We start from the raw sequence: 23,135 nt of genomic DNA, 5'->3' as shown, positions 1-23,135 counted from the left end.
ATTTAATTATTTTCATATATATACTTATGATAGCTTTTAGGATGTTAATTGGTATTTGTCTTTCTTTTAATATGTTAAATAAAATACTTCTTATCAAATGCTTTTTCAAAGTCAATAAATGTAATATGTGTTTCTAAATTGTATTCTCTTCTTTTCTCTATTATTAATTTTAGGTAAAAAGCAGGGTATATACACGATCATCCTTTTCTAAATCTATTTTGTACTTCTAAAATAATGTTTTAATATTTTATAACAGGAATTTAGAATAATTATACCTCTATAATTTTTAGGATCATCTCTACTACCTTTTTTTTTTAAAGATAGGGATCACTATTGCTTTTTTTCATTCTATTGGTGGGTTACTTGTTGAATAGATTTTATTTAAAAATAAGAAAAGTCTTTCTTTAAACCTTATTCCTGCATATTTATATAATTCTGAACATAACTTATCTTCTCCAGGTGATTTTCCATTTCTTGTTTCTTTCAAGCTGATTTCTAATTCTTCTTTAGTTATTACCTTAACATTTTCATTAAATGTTTGCTAGGTATCTTTTTTTTGTGGACAGATTAAAATATTTATCTGTCCACAACTCTGTATAGAAATTCCTCTAATTTCAATTCGGTGTTTAATTTTACGTTTTCTCTAGTATCTGTAGTTAAATGTTTCAAAATTTTCATACATTGGGTCTTATTTTATATAAATCATGTTCTAAATTAGAAACAGATTTGTTCCATGATTCTCTATGTCTTTATTATTATTATTATGTGACACCTCCAAGGAGTCCAAAGACTCATTGGGGGAGCATCTACTCTACAGCTCTCTGTCTCCATCACCTACAGTGAACCTCTACTACCATCATCACCTACATGAACACCATCTACTGCCCACCATGACCACTAGTATTCTTGTTTGTAAATTGTGTGTGTTCTCAAGGCCGATTTGTCTGTATGTGGGATAAAAAAACCCAATCTTCCAGGAGGGAAAACCCTGCTACTTCCTTTTTCTGACTTCTCTTTTAGCTATTGCTCTTATTATTTTATATTCTATTTTTATTCTTTTATATCTTCTAATCTTTTACTGCTTAACCATTTATGATTGTATCATCTCATATCTTTAGTTTTTTCATTTTACTAAATTTTTTGGTCTTTCCTAAGCTTTTATTTGTTGCTGTATTTAGTATTGTTTTTATATTAAGTCATTCTATTTCTATATCTTCATTTCATTTTATTTTATCTAAATATTGATTAATATTTTGTTCATGTGGCATTATTTTAAAATTCAATAGTGTTAATTTATATCTCCACTTTGCAAAACACTAACTGTCGCTAAAATTAAAGTTTCAGCTTCTTCAAGCACTCATCATCACTTTTCCAAATTGTCTCAATAGTTTGTTGTTGTTATGTTCCATCGAGTCATTTTCAACTCCTGGTGATTCTATGAACATACATTCTCTATTCAGATCTGTCCCTGGCCTTTCAGAATTTCCAAGCACATTCCAGTTGCTTCTTTAACTCCATCCATCCATCAAATTCTTGGTCTTCCTCTTCTCCTGCTTCCATCAACTTTAGCAAGCATCAACATCTTTTCCAGACTGTCATTGGCTTGCATAATATGTCCAAAGTATGACAATTTTTGCTTGATGATCATAGCTTCGAGGGAGCAGTCTAGCTTTATTCTGTGAAGCAAAAAATAGTGTGTAGAATGCTGATGTACTGGTGATGACAGAATAGATTTATACTTAAATAGATTTAGTGTTGCTGGAGAAATTGTTCTGTGAAAAAGTGAATAAATATAAGTAGCAGGTGCCAGATGATTTTCATTATAACAGTGTGAAACCATCATCTTGCTTCCTGCAGGCTTGAAGTGGTTTAAAAGAATTTCATATATTTGGTCTCTCTCTCTCTCTCTCTAGCAGGGAATCCAGATTCTCTAACCCAGAACACAAATTTGCAATAATAAATGTGCAATATTTTTATAACCTTTTGTCCATAAGTATGCAAAAAGGTTATAATTTATGCAAATAACCTGAAGTGTCAGGATAGTTGCATAAGAGCTTGAGCACAAGTATTAAAAGGTGAGAAGTTGACTTGACTGTAATTATGACAGAGTATGTATGTTGTATGAGAGAAAAAAAGACATGGTAGAGATGACCCCAAGAATGCCATGAGTAGTTTTATCAGACAATGAAAGTACCAGAAGTACAGGGCCTCTAATGTGTGGTGACAGTGGGATAAGGAATCAGGCTGGTAGTCAGCTATCATGTATATTCACTAATTCTCAAAGCATCAGGAAGAAAAGAAAGTTCTTAGTAATGGCAAAAATTATTGGCATGAGTAACCTTGTTGGCAGAAGAGGATATCCTAAGAATAGAATATGTTGGATGCAGTAAATTCAGATTCGATGTAGGATGGATAGACAGAATGGGAAATCATGTTAGCTATTAGTCGCAGTACTAACATACAACCAGATGGCAATGATTGTGATAGTATGAGCAATACACATGATGGGTTCAAGGTTATTTGGTATGAGGTACAGATTAAGAGTACAAAATACACAGTTAGGTGCTGCTACAGACTCAGTCATAATGAAGAGGTATAGACTGAAGTGAGGAAGTGCATGCAAGATGACAAAAGACTTTATAGTTACTAAGGTATAACTGGAAGACAACTCATGGCAACAGATCACAAATGTTTTGCTTACACTTCTTAGTGTAGAAATATTGGAAATTTAAAAACAGAGCTTGATGAGAAATCAGAAGTACATGGGAGGTAATCAAAAAGTGTCTTATATGGTTGAAACTTATTCTACACAAAATTACAGAAATGACTATATTTATATAAGAACAGTCAAAATGATTTTGAGTTAATAATACCATAATACTATAACTGTAAAGCATACTTACTCTCCAACCCAGCTCATAAGTAGGTCTCAGCCAATTTGCATGGGCAGGAGAATAACTGGCAATAAGATTGGCTACCTCATGCTTTTGTGAAGTTTCAAATATAAAACATTTGTGAGTATCTGGCAGTGTTTTAAGCAAGTTAATAGTAACTAAACTATCACTAGGGTCGACCATTACAGATTCCACATCACAATAGCGATACGCATTCAAAATGCCTTTGTCGGTAGGATTCACCATCAGAATACCTTCTGAATTAACTCCAAGAAGAAGACAATGACCTAGTGAAAATAAAAACAATGGAAACTAAATTATAAATTTATTTTATATTTATTACACATTCCATAAACTAAACTAAAAAAAAATTAACTATGCACAACAATAAAATAAAATGATGTGAGACAACTTTTAGAGATTATTCATCTTAGATTTTTTATGGTTTAATTCACAACACAAAACAATAATAACAAAATAAATATTTACTTATTTGTTGTTGTTATGTACCATCCAGTCATTTTTGACTCTTGGTGATCTTGTTAACATAGTCTCCATCCCAATTGGCCTCTCGTCCTTTCTTTCAGCAACTGTAAGTTCAAGTGGGTAAGTTCCTTTATGTTGTCCATTCAAACTCTTTTGCAGTCTTCCTCTGCTTCTCATGCCCTCAATCTTCCCAACTAGTGATGATATTTCACTAGTTTTATATCCAGCATCTTCAGATGCACAAACAGCATCACAATATGCAAATAGCAACAATTAGTTAATAGTGGGAATGAATTAAAATTGTAACAGACAACACAGCAAACTAAAGTTCTAGTTTGGTGTCATCTATTGTTAGATAAAGAGAGCTATTAATTTGATAAAATGACAGTCTCCCAGATTTTTGGGAACTTGATACATCCATACCACAGCAGTTTATGGCTGCTGATTCCAAAACAGTTTCTCCGACTTGTAATAACTCCATGTAGCACTTCTGATTTTTTTGCATTTAATTCCATGTAAAGGGGCATCCAAAGCATGGTTCTGCCATTCCCTACTTGACATTATGATGGTGACAAATGTATTTCTTATGTTCTCTAAGGTAGATGTTGTCAATCAACATATCTTCCCAGTTTTTAATGGCACTAAAGATTATTAGATACACAAGAAGAAAGAATAATTTTTTATATTTGCAATTTTGCCCCAAAATTAACAGCCAATCATCAGTACATCAGCATAATCATAAGGTGATGTTAGAACAAAGAATGTTAATCCTATTTACAGAGCTGAGCAACAATGCTGGAATACAACTATACAGTGGTTACAAAATCAAATGGGATTACAATTAAAGCCAAAACTAAAATTATTTGAAATACAAAGATCAACAAAATTAGATTTAGATAAAGAAAATGATAGAATAATACAGCATTATATTAAAACACAATAATAAAAATAATAAGAAATGTGCACGGGATGGGGGGGGGATAGCACACTATTGGTTGCCACCGACAATTTATAAGGATGAGACTCCCAAATCTTTACAATAGACAGGCAGTCATTTCAATTTAAGTTTGGGAAGTGTAGAAGTGCTTCAGTACTCTCTTTAAATAACTGTTCAAACCTAAAATAGCACCAATATAAAAGGTGAGTAATGGACCAGAGGATACTGTGACCAGTGTCCACTTCATGCTGACCATAATAAGTTTTTCAGGTTTGTTCTTGATATAAGATAGCTGTTCTAGTAGTGATTTTTCAACTGAATGTCCTGTTTGTCCAAAGCATCAGCAGAGGCACTTCCACTGAACCTATTAAACACCACAGACAGGGGGGGGGGGGGGCGGGAGTATCTTTCATGGATGGTAACCAGGACGAGATTTTGCTGATAGGGAAGAAAACTATCTTTTCAGAATCTCTTTGCAAATGTCTCCAAGATAGGATATGCAATGGGATATGGACTCACCATACAGGTTCTTGAGATTAGGCTTGTATGTTTCCAGGATGTAACTTCTTGAGGTGAAGCCATTCTGTACTATGATGCACTGGATGGTATTCAGTTTTCTTGCTGTAGGGTTTGCGAATTGGAGCAGATAACATGAGCAAAGATTTGCAGATGCTTATTTTGTGAGATGGATGATGGATTGAATCTTGTTGTATGTAGTGACCTGTAAAGGTAGGTTTACAGTAAACAGATCTACCTGTCTATCAATGGTAAGCCAGGTCACAGGTACAGGGCACTTCACATACTCCTGAATGTGAAAAGGCCTGAGTTTGTCTTTAGGTTGATGAGGATTAGTTAAGAGATTAGTTGATGAGTCTGATATTCAATGTATCAACTCTGTTAAAAGAATAGGAATTCTATCAATTGCCTAAACAAAGACTACAAAGACTTGGACTAACTAAAAATTTCAAACTCTTATGAGTTTGAAAACAAACTTGTAAGAGTTTGTTTTCAAAAAGCATGGGAGTTAAAATAATGTAAATAGATATAAATGAGTATAATAATAATAATTTCACACATTTAAAATTTAGATTTTTTTTTTAAACCAGAAATGCAAATTTCTTGATACATAATATTTAACATTCATTTAAGTGAAGCCTATTGGTTCTTTTATTTAAGTAATTTAACATTCATCTAAACAAGATTTCATTCCAAATGTTTAGCATATTGTACTTGCATTAATTTGCTTCCCTCCTGCCCCATTTCATGTACATACAAGAATGGAGGCATGCATTCAAATCCTGTTGTAGAATGGATGTTTATGAAAGCATCAGGTAATAGATCATTTGTCCATGAGACTACTACACTGATAACTGAAGAAACTACTATGTCTAGAACAGAATTCCCACATTTAGATTTTATTCATTCAAGTCACTAATGATATATATGCTCAAAACCTAGACCTAGAGAATCAAATAAAAGGGATCTGTTAACAGTATTTTATTTTATTCTCGAGTAAGAGTGCTTATAATATAAGGGAAAATAGAAATAAGGAAATATGATACTAGGCCCCCCCCCCCAGCACCTATATATGCAAATATGCAGCTGAAAATGACTTAAAGATTTTTGCAAGAAATATTACCAAAATACTTCAATTGTATGTATTATTATATATATTTAAATTATATTTCAAATAGTTAAATGTTTATTTATTTAAACTACTGTTTTGTTGACTTATTTAACACTACTCTGGTCAAATTCCACTGTTAAGAACATAACCCATGTTTTAAGCATCATTTCTATGGGAAATAAATTCTCATTTTATGAGTTTTCACTTTACAAATGCACCCTGGGAATGAATTAACTCAAAGTAGGGAATCACCTGTATATTACTCTTTAATGCATGCCTCAGCTACTATCTTATCCATGTCACCAGCTTCATATTCATACCATTTTTATGTTGAGCCCATACACAAGAAGTTGGTCAATCAACCTATAGTATATTATACCATGTATGGGTGATTGGGAAGGGAGAAACTAGTTCACATTTGATTTAAAAGCTTGTATATTATTAATTTTATGGCTATTTAGCCCTTTTTTTTTTTTTAGGAGTTCCCCTTTTTATAATTCCATTGGCTTTTTACTCAGTTCTACGGCATTACTGAAGTGTTACATAGATAAATATATGAAGAATATAAGAAGGAAAATTCGGATATACTTTTAGGATGTTGCTGGCTGTCTTCTTATTCAGTGGCATCCTGGCATGTGGCGACAATATTCATCTGCTGTTTGACAGGAGTATGATTGAAAGGAAGGGGTTTTGAAAAAGGTGGGGGTAGAGCAATGTGGGAGACTTACTGGTGAGGCAAGAGAATCTTTGCCTCACCAATGTGAATCTTTTTGAAAAACCTGGTTTTTTTACATATACTATTATTAAGGGTGGGCAGAGAATACTTGGGGTGGTGAAAATAGAAACAATTTTTTTCAGAAGGGGAAGGATATGATGGAATAGGTTCACGGGTCAGAGTAATGGGGTGTGAGCCGTTTCGACAGTGCATCGTCTTCGGATGCTCATGGGGGAAGTGGAGGCTATGCCATGTCAGCTTGGTGTTTCTGTCTTTAGTGTAACCGTGTTATTTCCTATTGATCGGAGTCATGACTTAATTGGGAAACACAAGGGATAAGATTGTTCCACAATAAAGCAGTAGTAGTGATGAAGGCAAAGGAAAAGAAACTTGTTCTGTGGGTTTAAAGTGGCAGTTGCACATGTTCCAACAGATTTAGCACAGAGTGGAGGAATTATCGATGCTATTCCACATGAACATATGCCATGGGAATATTTATAGAACATACTTGCCAAGGCCTTTGACAAGATTCCACATGGAATTCTAATCAGTAAATTGCAGCATATGGGAATGGACATGGGGTTGGTGAGATGGATAGGAGGGTGGTTGACGGAGAGATATCAGAGAGTGGTTTACTCGGGTTTACCTGTGACTAGTGGTGTGCCACAAGGATCTGTTCTTGGACCACTGCTGTTTAATTTGTTCATAAATGATATAGGAAATGATCTGAGAGGAACAGTTCATTTGTTTGCGGATGATGCGAAGTTGGGTAGGGCAATAGTGAATGCAGATGACGTCAAAATTTTGCAGGATGATTTGGATAGATTGGAGGTCTGGGCTAAGGAGAATGGCTGTCAGTTTAATGTGGCAAAATGTAAGGTTATGCACTTTGGGGTGAAAAGATTGGCGGCAGATTACTGCATTGGTGGAACCCTGCTCCAGGAAATTGATGAGGCACGAGATTTAGGAGTGTTGGTAGATAAGGAATTGAAATTTAGGGGACACATTGCAAAAGTGACCAAAACAGCTCATCAAATCACTTGGTTGCTGAGGAATACGTTGACAAGCAGAGACAAGCAGGTTATTGTTCCTCTCTATCGAGCCTTGATAAGACCCCATCTAGACTACTGTGCTCAGATTTGGTCACCTAGGTTTCTTCTTGATGGGGAGGAGGTGGAGAGGATCCAGAGGCGAGTGACCAAGATGATAGCAGGTCTGTGGAATGAACCGTATGAGAACAGGTTGAGGATTTGTGGGTTGCAAAAATTGGTTGATAGGCAGAGGAGGGGAGATATGATTGAGACATTCAAATTACTGAAGGGTTTCTATAAAATTAATTCAGAAGATATTTTTGAGAACAGGGCTGGTTGTGGGAGGACTAGGGGACATCCATGGAAACTGGGCAAAAGTGTGGTTAGTAGGGGTGTTAGAGCTGGGTTCTTTACTTTTAGAGTAGTGAATGAGTGGAATGCGCTCCCTGAGTCTGTAGTGGATGCTGTGACAGTGAATGAGTTTAAGGCGAGGTATGATAGATACTGTATGAATGTCAAATAGTTGTGATGAATATGATTTGGGGCCTCCCTCGATGAGTCTAATGACTCCCTGGAGTTGCCCGTAATAATAGTAATAATAATAGTAATACTTATTGCAGAAACCATACACCTATGTGAAAGTGGGTGGAGTGAGTTGGTAAGAGATAGGTTATTAATCAATACAACTGCCCTTCTCTGTACTGAGTCAAATATTTTTAATGTGCTCTTAGGAGTTCCACCCCAATATTCAACAGCTGGATAGATTTATGATTTGTCTAAGGTTAACTGTATGGGAGTGAAATAATACCCTGAACAAAAGAGAAGTCCTAGTTTTTGGAAGTTGAGGAGGCAATGGTTATAATGTGTTTATGCCAGGAGAGGCTTGATGTCAAGGTGATTCCAAGAAGAGAAATCTGATCTTTTTTTTTTAGAGATCTGAGGGTTGTTGAGGATAAGACTGCAAGAAAATGGTTCTTTTTTGTGCGAAATAAGAGAGAACTTGGTTCTGCTAGCATGAAATTGACGAAGTTATCTGAACCCCATTGGAGGATGGCTTAGAGATCAGAATTGGGGGCAGTGGTGGTTGATGTTCTGTAAGTTGAGGTGATCTGTGTAGCGTACGGTCTGTCAAAGGAAAGGGAAAGAATGCAATGTGCTGTCACCTGTGAAACTGTGTACTGGGTTGATGGTCAACTGAAGTAGGTCATTGATATACAGAAGGAAGAGGGTTGGTAAGAGAGCAGAACCGCAGCATTAGTTGAATAGCGAGAGGATAAGGAACCATCCACCATCATACATAGCATACATCCAGAGAAAACTGGTAATCCAACTGCAGAAGTGACAAGACAGACCAAATGATGGAGTTTGCTTAACAGTCCTTTGTGCCAAACCTTGGAGATATCATGTGCAACCACTTGAGATTCACCAAACTTCTCCATGGCATTTGTCCAGAGATGGGTGACACATGTGAGTAGATCTCCTGTTGATCATCAGAATCCGTATACTGGTGGTCATTTGTTAGCTGGGTGCCATCAAGGTAGTGCGGGAGTTGAGTATTGATGGATCTCTCAATTACTTTAGATAGAACTGAGATGAGTGACAGGCAATAGTTGACAGACAGGCAAGAGTGATCTGTCACCCTTCTTGAGAATGAGTTGAATATAGGGCCATTTTCCAGGTTGTGGGGGTAGATATGAATGGAGTAAGAGAGCATAAACAAGCAAAATAGGCCAGGAGTCAGTTCCAGTGTGCAAACCTTCAAGACAAATGGAGGAAAGCAGGAGACATTTGGTGGTTGTAGATGTTGGTGAAGTGAATTTGGAACATGCTGTGGGGCATATATGTGTATTTAAGTTAAGGGATATTATATCCCATATTATTTCTTAGCCGAATAAGAAACTATATAAAGTTCGGCGATTCCAAGCGTAAGCAAATACCTGGATAGTGCAGCACCTGACCCCTGAAGGTAGTGCAAGCTGAGGAAACTCATAGAAAGGGTGGAGCAAGCTCTGATCACTATTCTTGATATTTACCCATAATGCACATTATACCCACAATGTGCATTATGGGTAAATTTACCCATAATGCACATATGGGTAAATATGGGTAAATGTTCTTGTTTGCTCAGGGTGAATTTAGGTCAGACTAAGCTCGTATATGCAATTAGAAGCATTTGCCCTTCCAACTAATTATTGCTGTTATTAGTTTTGATGTCCTTGTCAGTGTGTCATTAGTCATTTTCACAAGGTGTGGAAAGATCGTTCCATTCTTTTATTCATGGGTCTGAAATAATTAATGGCATCTGACAATATTTTTGGGATCAATGTTGCATTCTCCCACTAACTTACTAGTGTCATCTTTTAGTGATTCATCAGTTTCCATACAGGGATTGCTTAAGGGTCAAAGCTGGATAACTGGAAGAAGACAACCATGTAGTCTCTAAGAAATGGAGAGATATGATAAAGGCTTCTGATTCAATATCCAGTCCTTATCTTTTGTCATTAAGCATCCAGCTGGATAGTGAATGAACTAAAATGAGTTGGAATTTTTGGGATTTAGTGATGAAGCTGTATTCTGTTTTGGTTTAAATCCCCCCAAAAAATGGTAGAGTATAATGAAATATAATGCAGTCCTTTCTTGTTTATAAAAATCCATTGCTGTTTTCAACGATTTTCATCTGGGAATCATGGTGAACACTGAAAATTTAGTGACTGGAACAAAGTCAGCAAAATTGTAGATGGGCACTAATGAAAGAATAAAAATAGCCATGGAAAAGAAGTGGAACTAGCTGGAAATTATAGAAATATAACAACAATATAGTTGTTATATTTCTATAATTGTATTATTGATGTTACCAAGATGACAAAGACTAAAAATATTGCTAAATAGCAATTATAAGTTATATTCAATATTAAACCCAAAGATAAATTTGGTCTAAACCTTGAATGGCAGCCAATTTCAAGTAGTGACATGGATAAATTTCAAAATGGGATAATGGACAGAGATTTAGGAAAAGCAGAGGACTGTTTTGATTCATTAGAGAATATCAGACAAAGAAAAAGGCAATTCTTCTTTGAGAATTAAACAGCCAAGTAGGAATGTTTGGAGAAAATTTGGAAAAGGAACGAAGTTAATAATAATGGAAAATACCTTCTGGATATGTGATGTTCTGGACATAGACTATTCCTTACTAATACAATGTTCTAATAAAGATGCTGATAAAGTCTCCTACAGAATGTACAAAAGAAATAAAATACTAACAACATTGTTAGTGATAGTGATATAGAAGATAAAAAGAGAATTTCAAATAGGATGCAATTATTTATTTTGAGTAGGATAAAAATATCATAACGAAAAGAAAAATGTATATGAAAGCTTTATGATCAGAGAATCAAAAAGAGGAGCTTTCAGGAGATGAACTGAAAATTCAAATATATAAATATTATTAGAAAAAATATGAAAGAGTTGGTAAACAAAAACTACATCTTAGATATTCAGTGTCAAAATTTAAAGATGACAATGATTTAGTCAGAGACACATGCAGTGATATAATCTGTATTAATAGCAAAATTTTGAACTTCACGCTGGGCTCAAGAAGTATTCCTAGAAATGAGGAAATCACAGCAAAGGTTCACGGTAAACTGGACTGCAGACTGGATAATATATTAATGGGAATTTGACGAAAGAGGTTGATAAAGTTAGAAACCTAGGAGTGATAGTGGGCAGTCAGTTAAAGATCAGATGCAACATTGCTAACGTGGTTTAGCACATCAGATAATTTCAATGTTAAAGAGAACACTATTACATGGGAATAAGGAAATTATTCTCTTTTACAAAGCTTTGATAAACCACGTCTGAATGACAGTGCTCAGATTTCATTGCCTAGGTTCCATGGAGATGAAGAAACAGTCAAAAAAGATACAGCTCGGTTCACCACCATCGATTTCCTGATGTGTACCCAAAGGGTGTTCAGATTACTATGACAGAACTACGTGATTAAGTTTAAATTATTATTAATCTCCTATCAACAATTTTCCTCCAAATCAATCCATTACTTGTGGGCACTCCAATATTGTCATATCTAACAATTCCTGCTTCTAAGGCACTTCTGACTGAATCAATCCATCCAGACCTTGGTCTTCCTCTGGTTCTCTTTCCTGCCATCTTGGCATCAAACACCTAACTTTTGCTTTAGAAAGTTTTTTTAACTTTCTTCACCCATTCTATTTAAGTGGTTATGCCACCTTAGATTAGCTCTCTGCTAACACATTCTTGAATGCTAACAATGTCAAGTTCCTTTCTAATATCTTCAATTTTAATATGATTCTGCCATTGATGCCATCTGTTCACTCCACTAATTTTTCTCACAATCCTCATATCAGTGGTTTCTAGTGTTTAATCAAGTGCTTTATTTCTAACCCAACTCTCAGATGCATACTTAAAACTGGTTAAACACTGTCTTGTATACTGCTAGTTTAATGTTTTGCCTTATTTCTCTCTTATTCCATATAAATTTATTCAGCTGGCAACCCACATACCAGTTTTGCTTATTCAGTTGTCTATTTCCAGATTTAACCTGCCATTCTTCACTAAAAACTGTGCCTATGGCTGAAATATTTTACTTGTTCTATAGGATATCCATTCAGAATGCAGCTGACATTTTCTATGCTCCTGTTTATTTTCATAGTTTTGGTCATTTTATTGCTGATTTCCATGCATATTGTTAAAGCTGTTTAGTTAGAGAATCCTGGAGACTTGTGCTGGATATGTTTAGGAGTACAGCATCATCTGCATAAAGTGAGGAGCTAAGTTTGATATCTATAATTCTAATATCAGGTTTAAGGCCACTTTCTTTATAATGTGATCCATGCAGATGATGAATAAGAGTGGAGATAATGTGCATCCTTGTCTTACCCCTGATTTTACATCAAACCATCTGCCTGAATTTCCTTCAATTCTAACTGCTGACTGACACCTTAAAAACAGACAATGTAATGCTGAGTATAATGATCCATTCAGCCCATATAATTGTAGTGTTTTGAAAAGCTTGGGCACCTTGTCACGTGCCTTTTCCAGATCTACAAAATTTAAGTGCAGATCCCTTCATATTCCCATGATTTCTCAACTATTTGTCTTAAAGTGAAAATCTCCTCTTGGCAACCTCTATTTGGTCTGAACCCAACGATATTCTCTTCCACAATCTTTCTTAATCTCTTTTCAAGTATGCTTGCATTAATCTTACCTGGAACACTTAGTAAAGAAATTCCTCTGTAATTCTCACATTCAGTTTTATTCCCTTTTTAAAATGAAATGAAATAGATGTGTACTTTGAGAGCTCTACTCCAATCATCAGGAATTTGACCTTCTGATTAGGATCTCTGAATTATGCAGTGTAGCCACTGTAAAACTTTTAGATCTCCAAACTTAAACATTTCTGGTTTAACAATATCATCTACTCCAGCTGCCTTTCCACATTTCAAGCTTTTGATGGCTTTTTCTACCTCAAGTAGTGATATGTACTCCTCTTTGCATTCCTCTTGAAAATTTTCTAGTATGGTTCTGCCACTGCTTGCTTCATTTAACAGCCTTTCAAAATAATTACTCCAAACATCTAGAATATCCTTGTCTTCAGTTTTCAAGTCACTTTTATCAGCCCTGATTCCTTTTACAATACTCTTTCCTCCATTTCTAAGTTTCATCAATAGCCCCCAGAACATGTTATCTTCCTGATGTTTATTTTCAATATTCTTATCAAAATCTTCCCAGACTTTTGTTTAGTTTCTTTTACACACAGCTTAGCTCTTTTACATTTTTCTCTATATTCTTTTAGGGCATCTGCCAACTTATTTGCTAGGAACTTTTGGTATACCTTCTTTTCCAGGACTTCTTTAACGTCTTGTTCTTATTTTTCTATCCTTGCAGACAACTTCACCACATGCCTCCCTAGCTGAATTAATCAATGCCTTCTTCGGAGTTTGCCAGTGAGACTCCAAGGTTTGGTTTTCTCGTTTTCAATTTATTTCATTTTTTTTCTCAATAATGTTTGTATAGTTGAGTCGCACACAATTTGGACAGCACTGAAACAGTAAAGCACAGAATTAACATTGGATGGTCAAACATGAATAAACTAAACAAAACATGAAACAATAACGAACTCTTGAAACATCTTAAAATCAAGCTATTCAAAGCCATGATCATCCCTACCACAACATATGGAAGTGAGTCATGGTGACTCACTAAGGAACTACTCAAAATAAGTGCCTAAGAAAAATACACAAAACACACTGGACTGAACTTAAATCACAGAACAAGACAGGATCTCAACTACCAGGACAACCTCACAGACATTATTCTTCAGCTGTAGCTCCAATTGTTTGGTCATGTCCAGAGACTGTCTCCTCACAGACTTCCAAAAATCATGCTAAATGGAAGAATAGGAAAACACTGTCCACCTAGAAGACCAAGGAAAAGTTGGCTCAGATCTTTAAAAGAAAGAGATGAATTCCCCAGCTTCACTACTATGTTCGAGAAGACTAGAAATAGCAACATTTGGAGACAGATTGTACAAAGGGGGACTCAACCCGTCACCAGATAGATGAGTTGAAGAAGAAAAAGAGAAGAAGTTAAGTCTACAATTTACTTCTAAAGCTTCTCAACTTTAATTCTTTTTAAAATTTTCTTGCATACTGTTCTTTTCAATGTGATATCCATTTTTATCCTGCTTAGTACAAAGTAATGGTCACTTCCAATTTCAAATCCTCTGTACAATCTTTATCCTGAACGAGCATGAGGATATCACTATCAACAATGACAGTCAATAAGGCTTTTTCTTATTTTTTGTGTCTTCTCTCCATGGGAACTTGTGCATATCTTTATGTTGAAACATGGTGTTAGTAATGACTAGTCTGTGTCTGAGCAGAAGTCCAGTAAATACTTACCATTATTATTAGCTTTGCCCTTTTCTCCAAATTTTCCCAAAACGTTTCTAATGTGCCTGATAGTCCACAAACTCAGTTTAATTAAGATAATAATCAAACAGACAGACTGAAGATAGTTCTTCAAAATTTGAGAATAATTGAAGAGAGGTTAGAAGTTTAGGAGATCTTACAAAACAGACATAAGTGAGATTTTACAGTTTATTGTTTCGTTTTGTATAATTTACTCATATTATTAAATATAAGTTGGATATGAAATAATAAATTTGAGCCCTAACAAACACTATCAATACAGGCTTACCTATACAAGTCACCCTTTTGAGCAGCATGTACACTTGAGCATGAATTTCCAGTTTGCAAACAAAATTTTAGTAGAATCATAAAAACATTGAGAAAAAAATGTGAAATAACATTTATGCTTACCATAAGAAAGGTAACCTTTGTATGTCACTGTGAATAGGGTAGTACCATACAGTGGATACTGCATTACAACTGAGAGATACCAAACTTTAGCTACTAGCTCTGATTTTCCACTGCCGTACATCTAAAGTGTGTGCAAAAAATAGTATTTGAAATATACACAAGACTAACATAACTTACAATTATTATACAAATATATGAATCCTAACAATGGAATTGAAATCCATTGTTAAGATTCATCTATTTAATACTTGTTCATAAATTCAACATGAAAAGCAAAATTCCTTGACAAAGAAGTTGCAAATGTATGCTATAATTATATTAACAATTATATGAACAAATAAAGAGATAATAGGAGATAATCATTACCATTTATAGTTATGATTACCTACTATTTTCATATTATACCTTTTTTTCATATTATGATTATCTACTATTATCATATTTCCTATTATTTATTAAAAAGTTTCTTATATAGCATCCTTGTATAGTGACAGAATTGCTTAAGGGTCAAAGCCAAATAAATGAGAAGAAACTCTACAACAGCTTCAAGGAAAGTGGAAAAATGACTGGGCTTCTGGCATATTGTCCAATCCTTACTTGGATACAACCCACCAGATCTCAAGTCACTGTTTTTTCAATGGAAAAAAAAACCACCATGCTCCACCACAGCAAATTCAAAAAAGAGAGACTATTCGTAGAATCAGAAGCAGCTCTAAGGAATCAACCAAATCTTAACAAATATGGTTGCATTAAGCTTCCTAAGATTTGGGAAATGCTCATCACCAGAGGTCCCACTTTACATTCCAGGCCACCTACAACCGCCCTTAGAGGGCACTCCACCTAGATAGGACTTTAGTGTCACCCACGTGGTTGGGCTTAGTATTGTTTTGTTATTTGTATATATGTTACATTCGTTTTTTTGTAATCCCTGAAGATGTCTCATTGACTGAGACAAAATATAGGAAGAATTAAATTCTGTTTTAATCCCTTTTGAGTGCTGTATACAATCCATTAAGCCTCCAACATGATGTCCTCACAGCACTTAAGCCTCTACACACGGATTCTAATCAGGCAATAATGATCAAGGAAAGAAAGGAGCAGCAATAGCATTCAACACCAAATGCAAAGATAAACTTCTTGGCTGGAAAGCAGTTTCAAGTAGAATTATGTGGGCAAACTTCAAAACAGGGAAATGGACAATGAAACTTATTTGTGTCTATGGTCCCATAAAAGTTTTTCCTAAGGAAAAAGTAGAGGAATTTTTTTGAGTCATTAGAGCAGGCAGCTGACAAAGCAAATGAAAAGTCATTGATGAAGATCTAAGCAGCAGAGTAGGAAATGAATAACACCAGGAAGCAGTTTCTGGCCAAGGCATAATTGGACCCTACTTCAATGAAGAGGATGGTGTAACCGTGATCTTGAATGGCGAGGACCAACACATTCTATATCAAGAATGTGTTGGTTCTTTTCACCCAGGATTTGCATAGGATGTCATGCAAAAACATTCCATTTCGAACCACATGATGTGTAACCTGTTACACATCATGTGGTTCTAGAGCCTACTTATCAGAACACTTCCCCAGGAAGCCCATTTTAGGTTCACAGAAGTCCTGAGCCTTCACATTTTCCTGATCCACATCATTTGATGCCTTCGTTTGGGGGTATGTTGAAGGAATGGGTATTCCACCATAATCAGCCTTCACTTTGATGAACTAAGGGATAAAATTACACGATATGTCCAGCAGATGTCCCAACCTTTGTCCGCTAAGATGACAGAGTAGCTTCGCATACAGTATGAAATCTATCTTGAAAGACAAGGTGCCCAATTTCAAGCACATAATCTACCATCGTTAATGTTTTATTTGACCAAGATTCCACTGATAGTTGTGGATGTACATATCATGCATAAACATATATTGTTGTGGTTATCCAGTACTGTTTTTTTTTGTGCCATGCCACACTGTATGGGGGTGGGGAGCTAAAAATTTTTGATAAACACATAGAACAAAAATGATATTAAAGCAACTGATATAACCACAAGAAAGAACATATGTTACCCCCATGTTTCATCAAATTGTAATAATTTGTTCTTTTCTTTGATATATATATGAAAAGTTGATTTAATATCATTTTTGTTCTAGGTATTTAGAAGAACTTTTAAGTCCTCTCCTCTTGTATATAATATATATGTATATATGACATTTGTTACAGATTTGCAATTTTTTTTTAAAATTAATTTGTCAGTTTTGTAATTATGTAGCAAAAATATTTAATTATTGAAATTAACTACTTAATATTTAATTAATTTAGATATTAAATATGGTATCCATTCAGCAAACCAGGCCAAGTGGATAGCATATATGCTCTCCAACCAACAGGCTCTAGGTTCAAATCCCATCTTGAGCATATCTTTGCATTTAAAAAGATTATCTTAAAAAAAAAAAAAAAAAAAAGCAAAATTACTTTATGTGCTTCTGAGAGTTCTGAGATCCATTCTGAGTCTTTTTTAGTTTTCCTGATCCTAGAACACAAGTAGCTCCCCACATCAGAATATCTGAAAGCAAAATGACATTGTACTATTAATATCTAGAAAAGTAAAGCTGTTTTATAAAATAATAAGCCAGTAAGCAAATAATTCATCATGAACATATTATAGAGATACTAGAAATGTGCCTCTACAAACAGTGACACTGATACTTAAAAATGTGTACTTCTTTCAATAAAATGAGTGTCAAGAGATTAAATAAAAGGATAGTAACCTTTCCATTTTGCCATGTTCTGGTTCACCCAATGACACCTGAGCCTGCAGTCCAGCAAGCTGCAGAGCAACTCTTTCAGTAATAGGAAATTCATCTGCCTATAAAGAAAACAAAGCAGATTAATTACATGGCTTTGAAATCATTATTTACCCCCTATGATCATGTTACAGCTCTTCAAGTTTCAATAAAATTTCTAATAAAATGAAGATTTTTAGTTAAATTGGAAGGCGAAGTTCTTTAATAAAGTGAACATATGCAATTGAAAAAAATCAAGGTGATGTCATGGTGAACTTTGATGTCACCACCTTATTCACATTTATTCCCCCTTTTTTAACACTCTAAATTTACAGAAAATTACTGGTATGGATAGCAAAATTAAAAAGAACCAAGTAAAAAGTATAATGTTCATGGCAAAATGAATTTAATTAATGCTGATGGTAGGGAGCTAACTGAATTAGACATAATAGTAGAATTACTACGTGAACACTTTGCAAGAGCATATCATCCAGAGGGACATATTGCAGTAAGAGAGGCAAAAGCTTATATGGAAACTGGGATAAATGAACTGAAAGTGCACAGCATGTTACAGAACCTTGATGTGAATACAGCTATAGGATTAGATGGTACACTAGCTCAAGTTTTATGAGATGGTGCTATGGAATTGGCAGTATCTTGGACTTGTTTAATCTAAGTCTAGGCTCTGGATTAGTCTCAAAGGGATGGAAAGAAGGGAAAATAGTTCCATTGTATAAAGGAGGCTCCAAGATGGATGTAGAAAAATTACTGACTGAACAGCATATCTAGAGAAGTTGATCAAGAGCAAAATACAGGAATGGATAGATAGAAATGGGATATCTTTGTGTGCATGTGTGTGTGTGGGGGAGGGGGGGAGGGGGGGAACATGGTTTTGTGGAGAGTAGTTGGTGCCTCAGTAATTTGCTTACGCTTTATAATACAGTGCTGAGTTAGATAATGGCAATGGGTTTACACTGATACTGCAGGATTTTGCAAAGATAACGCATAGAATTCTAATCAATAAATTGTAGCATATGGGGATGGATATAAAGTTTGTGAAATGGATAAGAAAATGGTTGATGGAGAGATATCAGAGAGTAGTTTATCCAAGAGTAGAGTCCAGTAGAAGGCCTGTGACTAGCAGTGTGCCACAAGGCTCTCTTGGGCTGCTACTATTTAATCTGTACATTAACGATATAGGATCTAAGAGGAACTATTCAGTTGTTTCCTGATGATGCAAAATTGGGTAGAGCAATAGTTAATACATTAAATAATTAAATTAAATTAAATTAATTAAAATTTTGCAGGATGATTTGGATAGACTGGCAGTCTGGATAAAGGAGAATAGATATCAGTTTAATGTGGCAAAGTGTAAGGTCATGCATTTTGGGATAAAAAGATTACCAACTGTATATCACATTGATAGAACTGTACTCCAGGAAATTGATAAAGCCAGAGATCTGGGGGTGTTAGTGAATAGGGAATTAAAGTTTAGAGGACATATTGCAAAAGTGACTAAAGCAGCTCATCAGATTTCTTCGTTACTGAAGAATATCCTAACGAGCAGAGACATGCGGGTTATTATACTTCTTTATAGAACCCTGGTAAGGCATATCTTCATTACTGCATGCATATATGGTCACCTGAGTTTCTTCGAGACAAGGAAGAGGTGGAGAGGATCAGGTCTATGGAATAAACTTTATGAGGACAGGCTGAAGATTGTGGGTTACAGAAATTGGTTGATAGACAGAAAAGGGGTGATATGATTGAGACTTGCAAATTACTGCAGGAATTTTAGAAGATTAATACAGAGGAAATTTTTCAGAACACAAACTGGTGGGAGAACTAAGGGCCATCATTGGAAACTAAGCAAGAGTAGTTAACAGAGGTGCAAGACTAGATTTTTTGCTTGGATAATGATGAATGGGTGGAATAGGTTGCCATGTCTGATGTGGATGCCACGATTATGAATGAGTTCAAAACAAAATATGTGAATGTTATATATGTTATATAACAAAATATGTTATTAATAATTAGTAAAATAATCTTTTCAACGTGTTTTTGTGTCCCTAAATTTATAAATATGAATGCTGATCACCGTGTAACCTTAAAAGAAAGAATCATCATAATCCATGGAGATGTGACCCACAAGCAGTGCAGCCTCAACAGTAAGCTAAAGATACATTTCCTTGTTAACGAATCGACTAGCCTTTTTGAAACTATGTAGAGACAGCAACTTAATACCCAACTGCATTAAACTAAAGAAGAAGTTTAAATCAGCTAAAGCGCTCCGTATTTATGCCCGGTTGGAAAAAGCTTTGTTATGAGAACAAATCCACGAGGCACGTAAAAACCTAACATCTACCCAAGCCAAAGTTCTACAACTTAAACTAGAGCTATCCGACTACGTTAATCCAGAAATTTGAGAGATTTTAGACAGGATCACAGATGACTCGGCCAAGCACTTAGTACTGAAAAACAAAGAAAAATTAATAATGAAATTTCAAGTCTTACAACAACAGAAAAGCACAAGATCATCAGGACGCCATAATGAAAGGAACAGCTAATCACAAACTGACATCACAAGGAGCAGCCAATCACCCACAAATGAAGTTCGAAGCAACCAACCACAATCAAACCACAGCTTGGTTATCAACCAATCAAACCACAACCCCACCCAAGGTGAACTCTCACTGCTAAAGAAAGGTTTGAACTACGCCACTGCTCCGAGGTCAGTGAACAAACTTGATATCATTTATCATATATCGAGAGAGGTTTAAGATCCCTCCCCACCAATCTAGCTGATAAAATATGCATGGAAACATCATGTATACTAAATTCAAACAAAAAACTAAGCAGCAACTGAAACAAAACCCGAAAATCTGGCCCTTAAATACTTAACAAATAACCAAGACATTATAATCATGAAAGCAGATAAAGGTAATGCCACTGTCCTTTTAGACTGTACAACATACATTGAAAAAATGAAGCATTTGATATCGGACCACAACACCTACCAAATGGTAAACTACAACCCCACAAAATGTATCAAAAAGAAAACAACTGAATTAATCAAATCCATCCACACATGGCCTGAAGAAACAACAAAAAAATTAATACCTCATTATGCCCGTGCATAATGAGGTATTAATTTTATAATATTATATATGGGACAAACTGCCATGGTGAGAGACATATATGGTACAACAGAACCAGGTATCATTGGACGAGGAGGAGTAAGACAAGGCTGTTCTCTGTCACCAATTTTGTTTAACATGTGTTCCGAAGTAACGTTAAAAGAAGCACTGGAGAATTCGGAAGAAGGAATAAAGATTGGAGGTAGACAGATATTTGCAATAAGATATGCAGATTACAAGGTATTACTATCAAATACTGAAACAGGACTACAACATCTGTTGAACAGATTACCGGAATCATGTATCGATTATGGAATGAAAATTAACACCAGAAAAACAAAGGTAATGAAAATAGCAAGGAAAGAGGCAAATATGGATATCACAATAAATGGGGAAAAATTGAATCAAGTAAAGACATTTAAATATCTAAGAAGTGTTATTAGCAGTGATGGAAGATGTAAAAGTGGCATAAAAGCAAGAATAGCGATGGGAAGAAATTCCTTTAATAGAAAATGGAATTTATTCAGAAGTAAAATGGACAGAAACCTAAAGAAAAGACTAATAAAATGTTAGGTGTGGAGTGTTGCCCTCTATGCAGTTGAAACTTGGACATTGAAAAAAGAAGAAATTAAGATTTTGGAAAGCTTTGAAATGTGGATTTGGAGAAAGATGGAAAAAATCAAATGGACAGATAAAATAATTAATGAAGAGGTCTTAAAAAGAGTAGAAGACGAAAGAAGTCTGTTAAGGAGGATAAAAATAAACAAGGGAAACTGGATTGGACATATTCTGAGGGGGAATGGAATCATCAGAGATGCCATCGAAGGAAAAATAGATGGAAAAAGACTCAGAGGAAGAGTAAGGAAAACAATGCTAGATGACATGCTGAATGGAGACAGGTACACAACCTTGAAAGAGAAGGCTCAGAACAGAAGAGAGTGGAAGGAAAGTTTCTGCTATTAAAAGAAGAACCTGCTGAATTGCAGAATACTCAGGAAGAAAATGCCCATGCACCCAGAATTTATGGCCTGCCAAAAACACACAAACCAGGCACACCACTATGTCCGATTGTCGAAGGAATTGACAGCCCAAATAATCACTTAGCCAAAAATTTAGCGGCCACACTCAAGGAATTGGTAGGTCAGTCCCCTTCCTACATAAAAAATACACATTTCATAAATAAAATTAAAAACATTACACTCAATGACCAAAATTTATTAGTCAGCTTTGACATAACTTCCCTTTTCACCAATGTCCCAATGACACTATCTTGCTCTTACAGAACATATTTCCACACGACATCACGGCCCTCTTTGCCCACATACTCCGCTCCAGATATATCATGTGGCAAAACAATTTTTACCTTCAAAAAGAGGGTACAGCCATGGGCTCCCCCCCCTCAATAGCTAACTTTTATATGGAAGACTTTGAGCAGCGTGCTCTAGAGACAGCATGTCTAAAGTCCAAAATTTGGCTAAGATACGTCGACGATATTTTCGCTATTTGGCCCCAAGGCCGCGAAGAACTAAATACATTCCTTAACCACCTAAACAAACAACACAAACGTATCCAATTCACCACTGAAATGGAAAAAACAACTCTCTTCGTTCCTAGACACACTCATCACACGTCTTCCCTCTGGCTGTCTCTCCTTCTCAAAATTCTTACCAGCACCCAACACAAAAACTAGGTGTCATAAGCACCTTTAAACACAGAGCTCAAACCATTTGTTCTAATGAACAAGCTCTAAACCAGGAATACAAGATCATCAACCAAACATTTATAAAAAATGGATACAGTAAAAAAAACTATTCACAAGATCCTCCACAACGATACCAGTAAGAACAAAAAAGATTTCAGGAATGCTATTGCCATTCATTATTTTAGAGGCATTTCTGAAAAAAATAGACAGAACACTACACAAATACAACATTAAAACCATCGAATAAGTTAGGACACATACTTAGTTCTAAAGATCCTCTTCCACAAATAGCCCACCAAGGGGTATACAAAATACAATGCACATGTAACATACCATACATAGGGGAAACAGGGCAAACTATCCCAATTAGGCAAGACGAACACAAACGACACATTAAATACCTCCATTTTGAAAAAACCGGCCTTTCTGACCACGCACTCCAAACAAAGCACAGAATTGATTGGAAAAATACCA

General features: G+C 35.3%; 1 protein-coding gene across 3 annotated transcripts in view; it reads right to left on the bottom strand.

Annotated features, from left to right (window-relative positions):
• Positions 1 to 23,135, bottom strand: part of Myo81F (unconventional myosin 81F) — a 454,212-nt gene that overhangs the window by 135,286 nt on the left and 295,791 nt on the right. For all 3 annotated transcript variants that reach the window (XM_090398885.1, XM_090398887.1, XM_090398886.1), the window contains 4 exons: positions 17,808 to 17,905; positions 17,512 to 17,602; positions 15,049 to 15,169; positions 2,904 to 3,181 (listed from right to left, as the gene is read on the bottom strand). In XM_090398885.1, the coding sequence (XP_090255011.1) occupies positions 2,904 to 3,181; positions 15,049 to 15,169; positions 17,512 to 17,602; positions 17,808 to 17,905 (588 nt within the window). The remainder of the gene's footprint in view (positions 1 to 2,903; positions 3,182 to 15,048; positions 15,170 to 17,511; positions 17,603 to 17,807; positions 17,906 to 23,135) is intronic.

This window comes from Typopeltis vanoorti, chromosome 10 (genome assembly GCF_054136105.1).
Source record: "Typopeltis vanoorti isolate ZY-2024b chromosome 10, IOZ_Tvanoo_1.0, whole genome shotgun sequence".
Classification (NCBI taxonomy): domain Eukaryota; kingdom Metazoa; phylum Arthropoda; class Arachnida; order Uropygi; family Thelyphonidae; genus Typopeltis; species Typopeltis vanoorti.
This window is presented reverse-complemented; position numbering and strand designations above follow the sequence as displayed.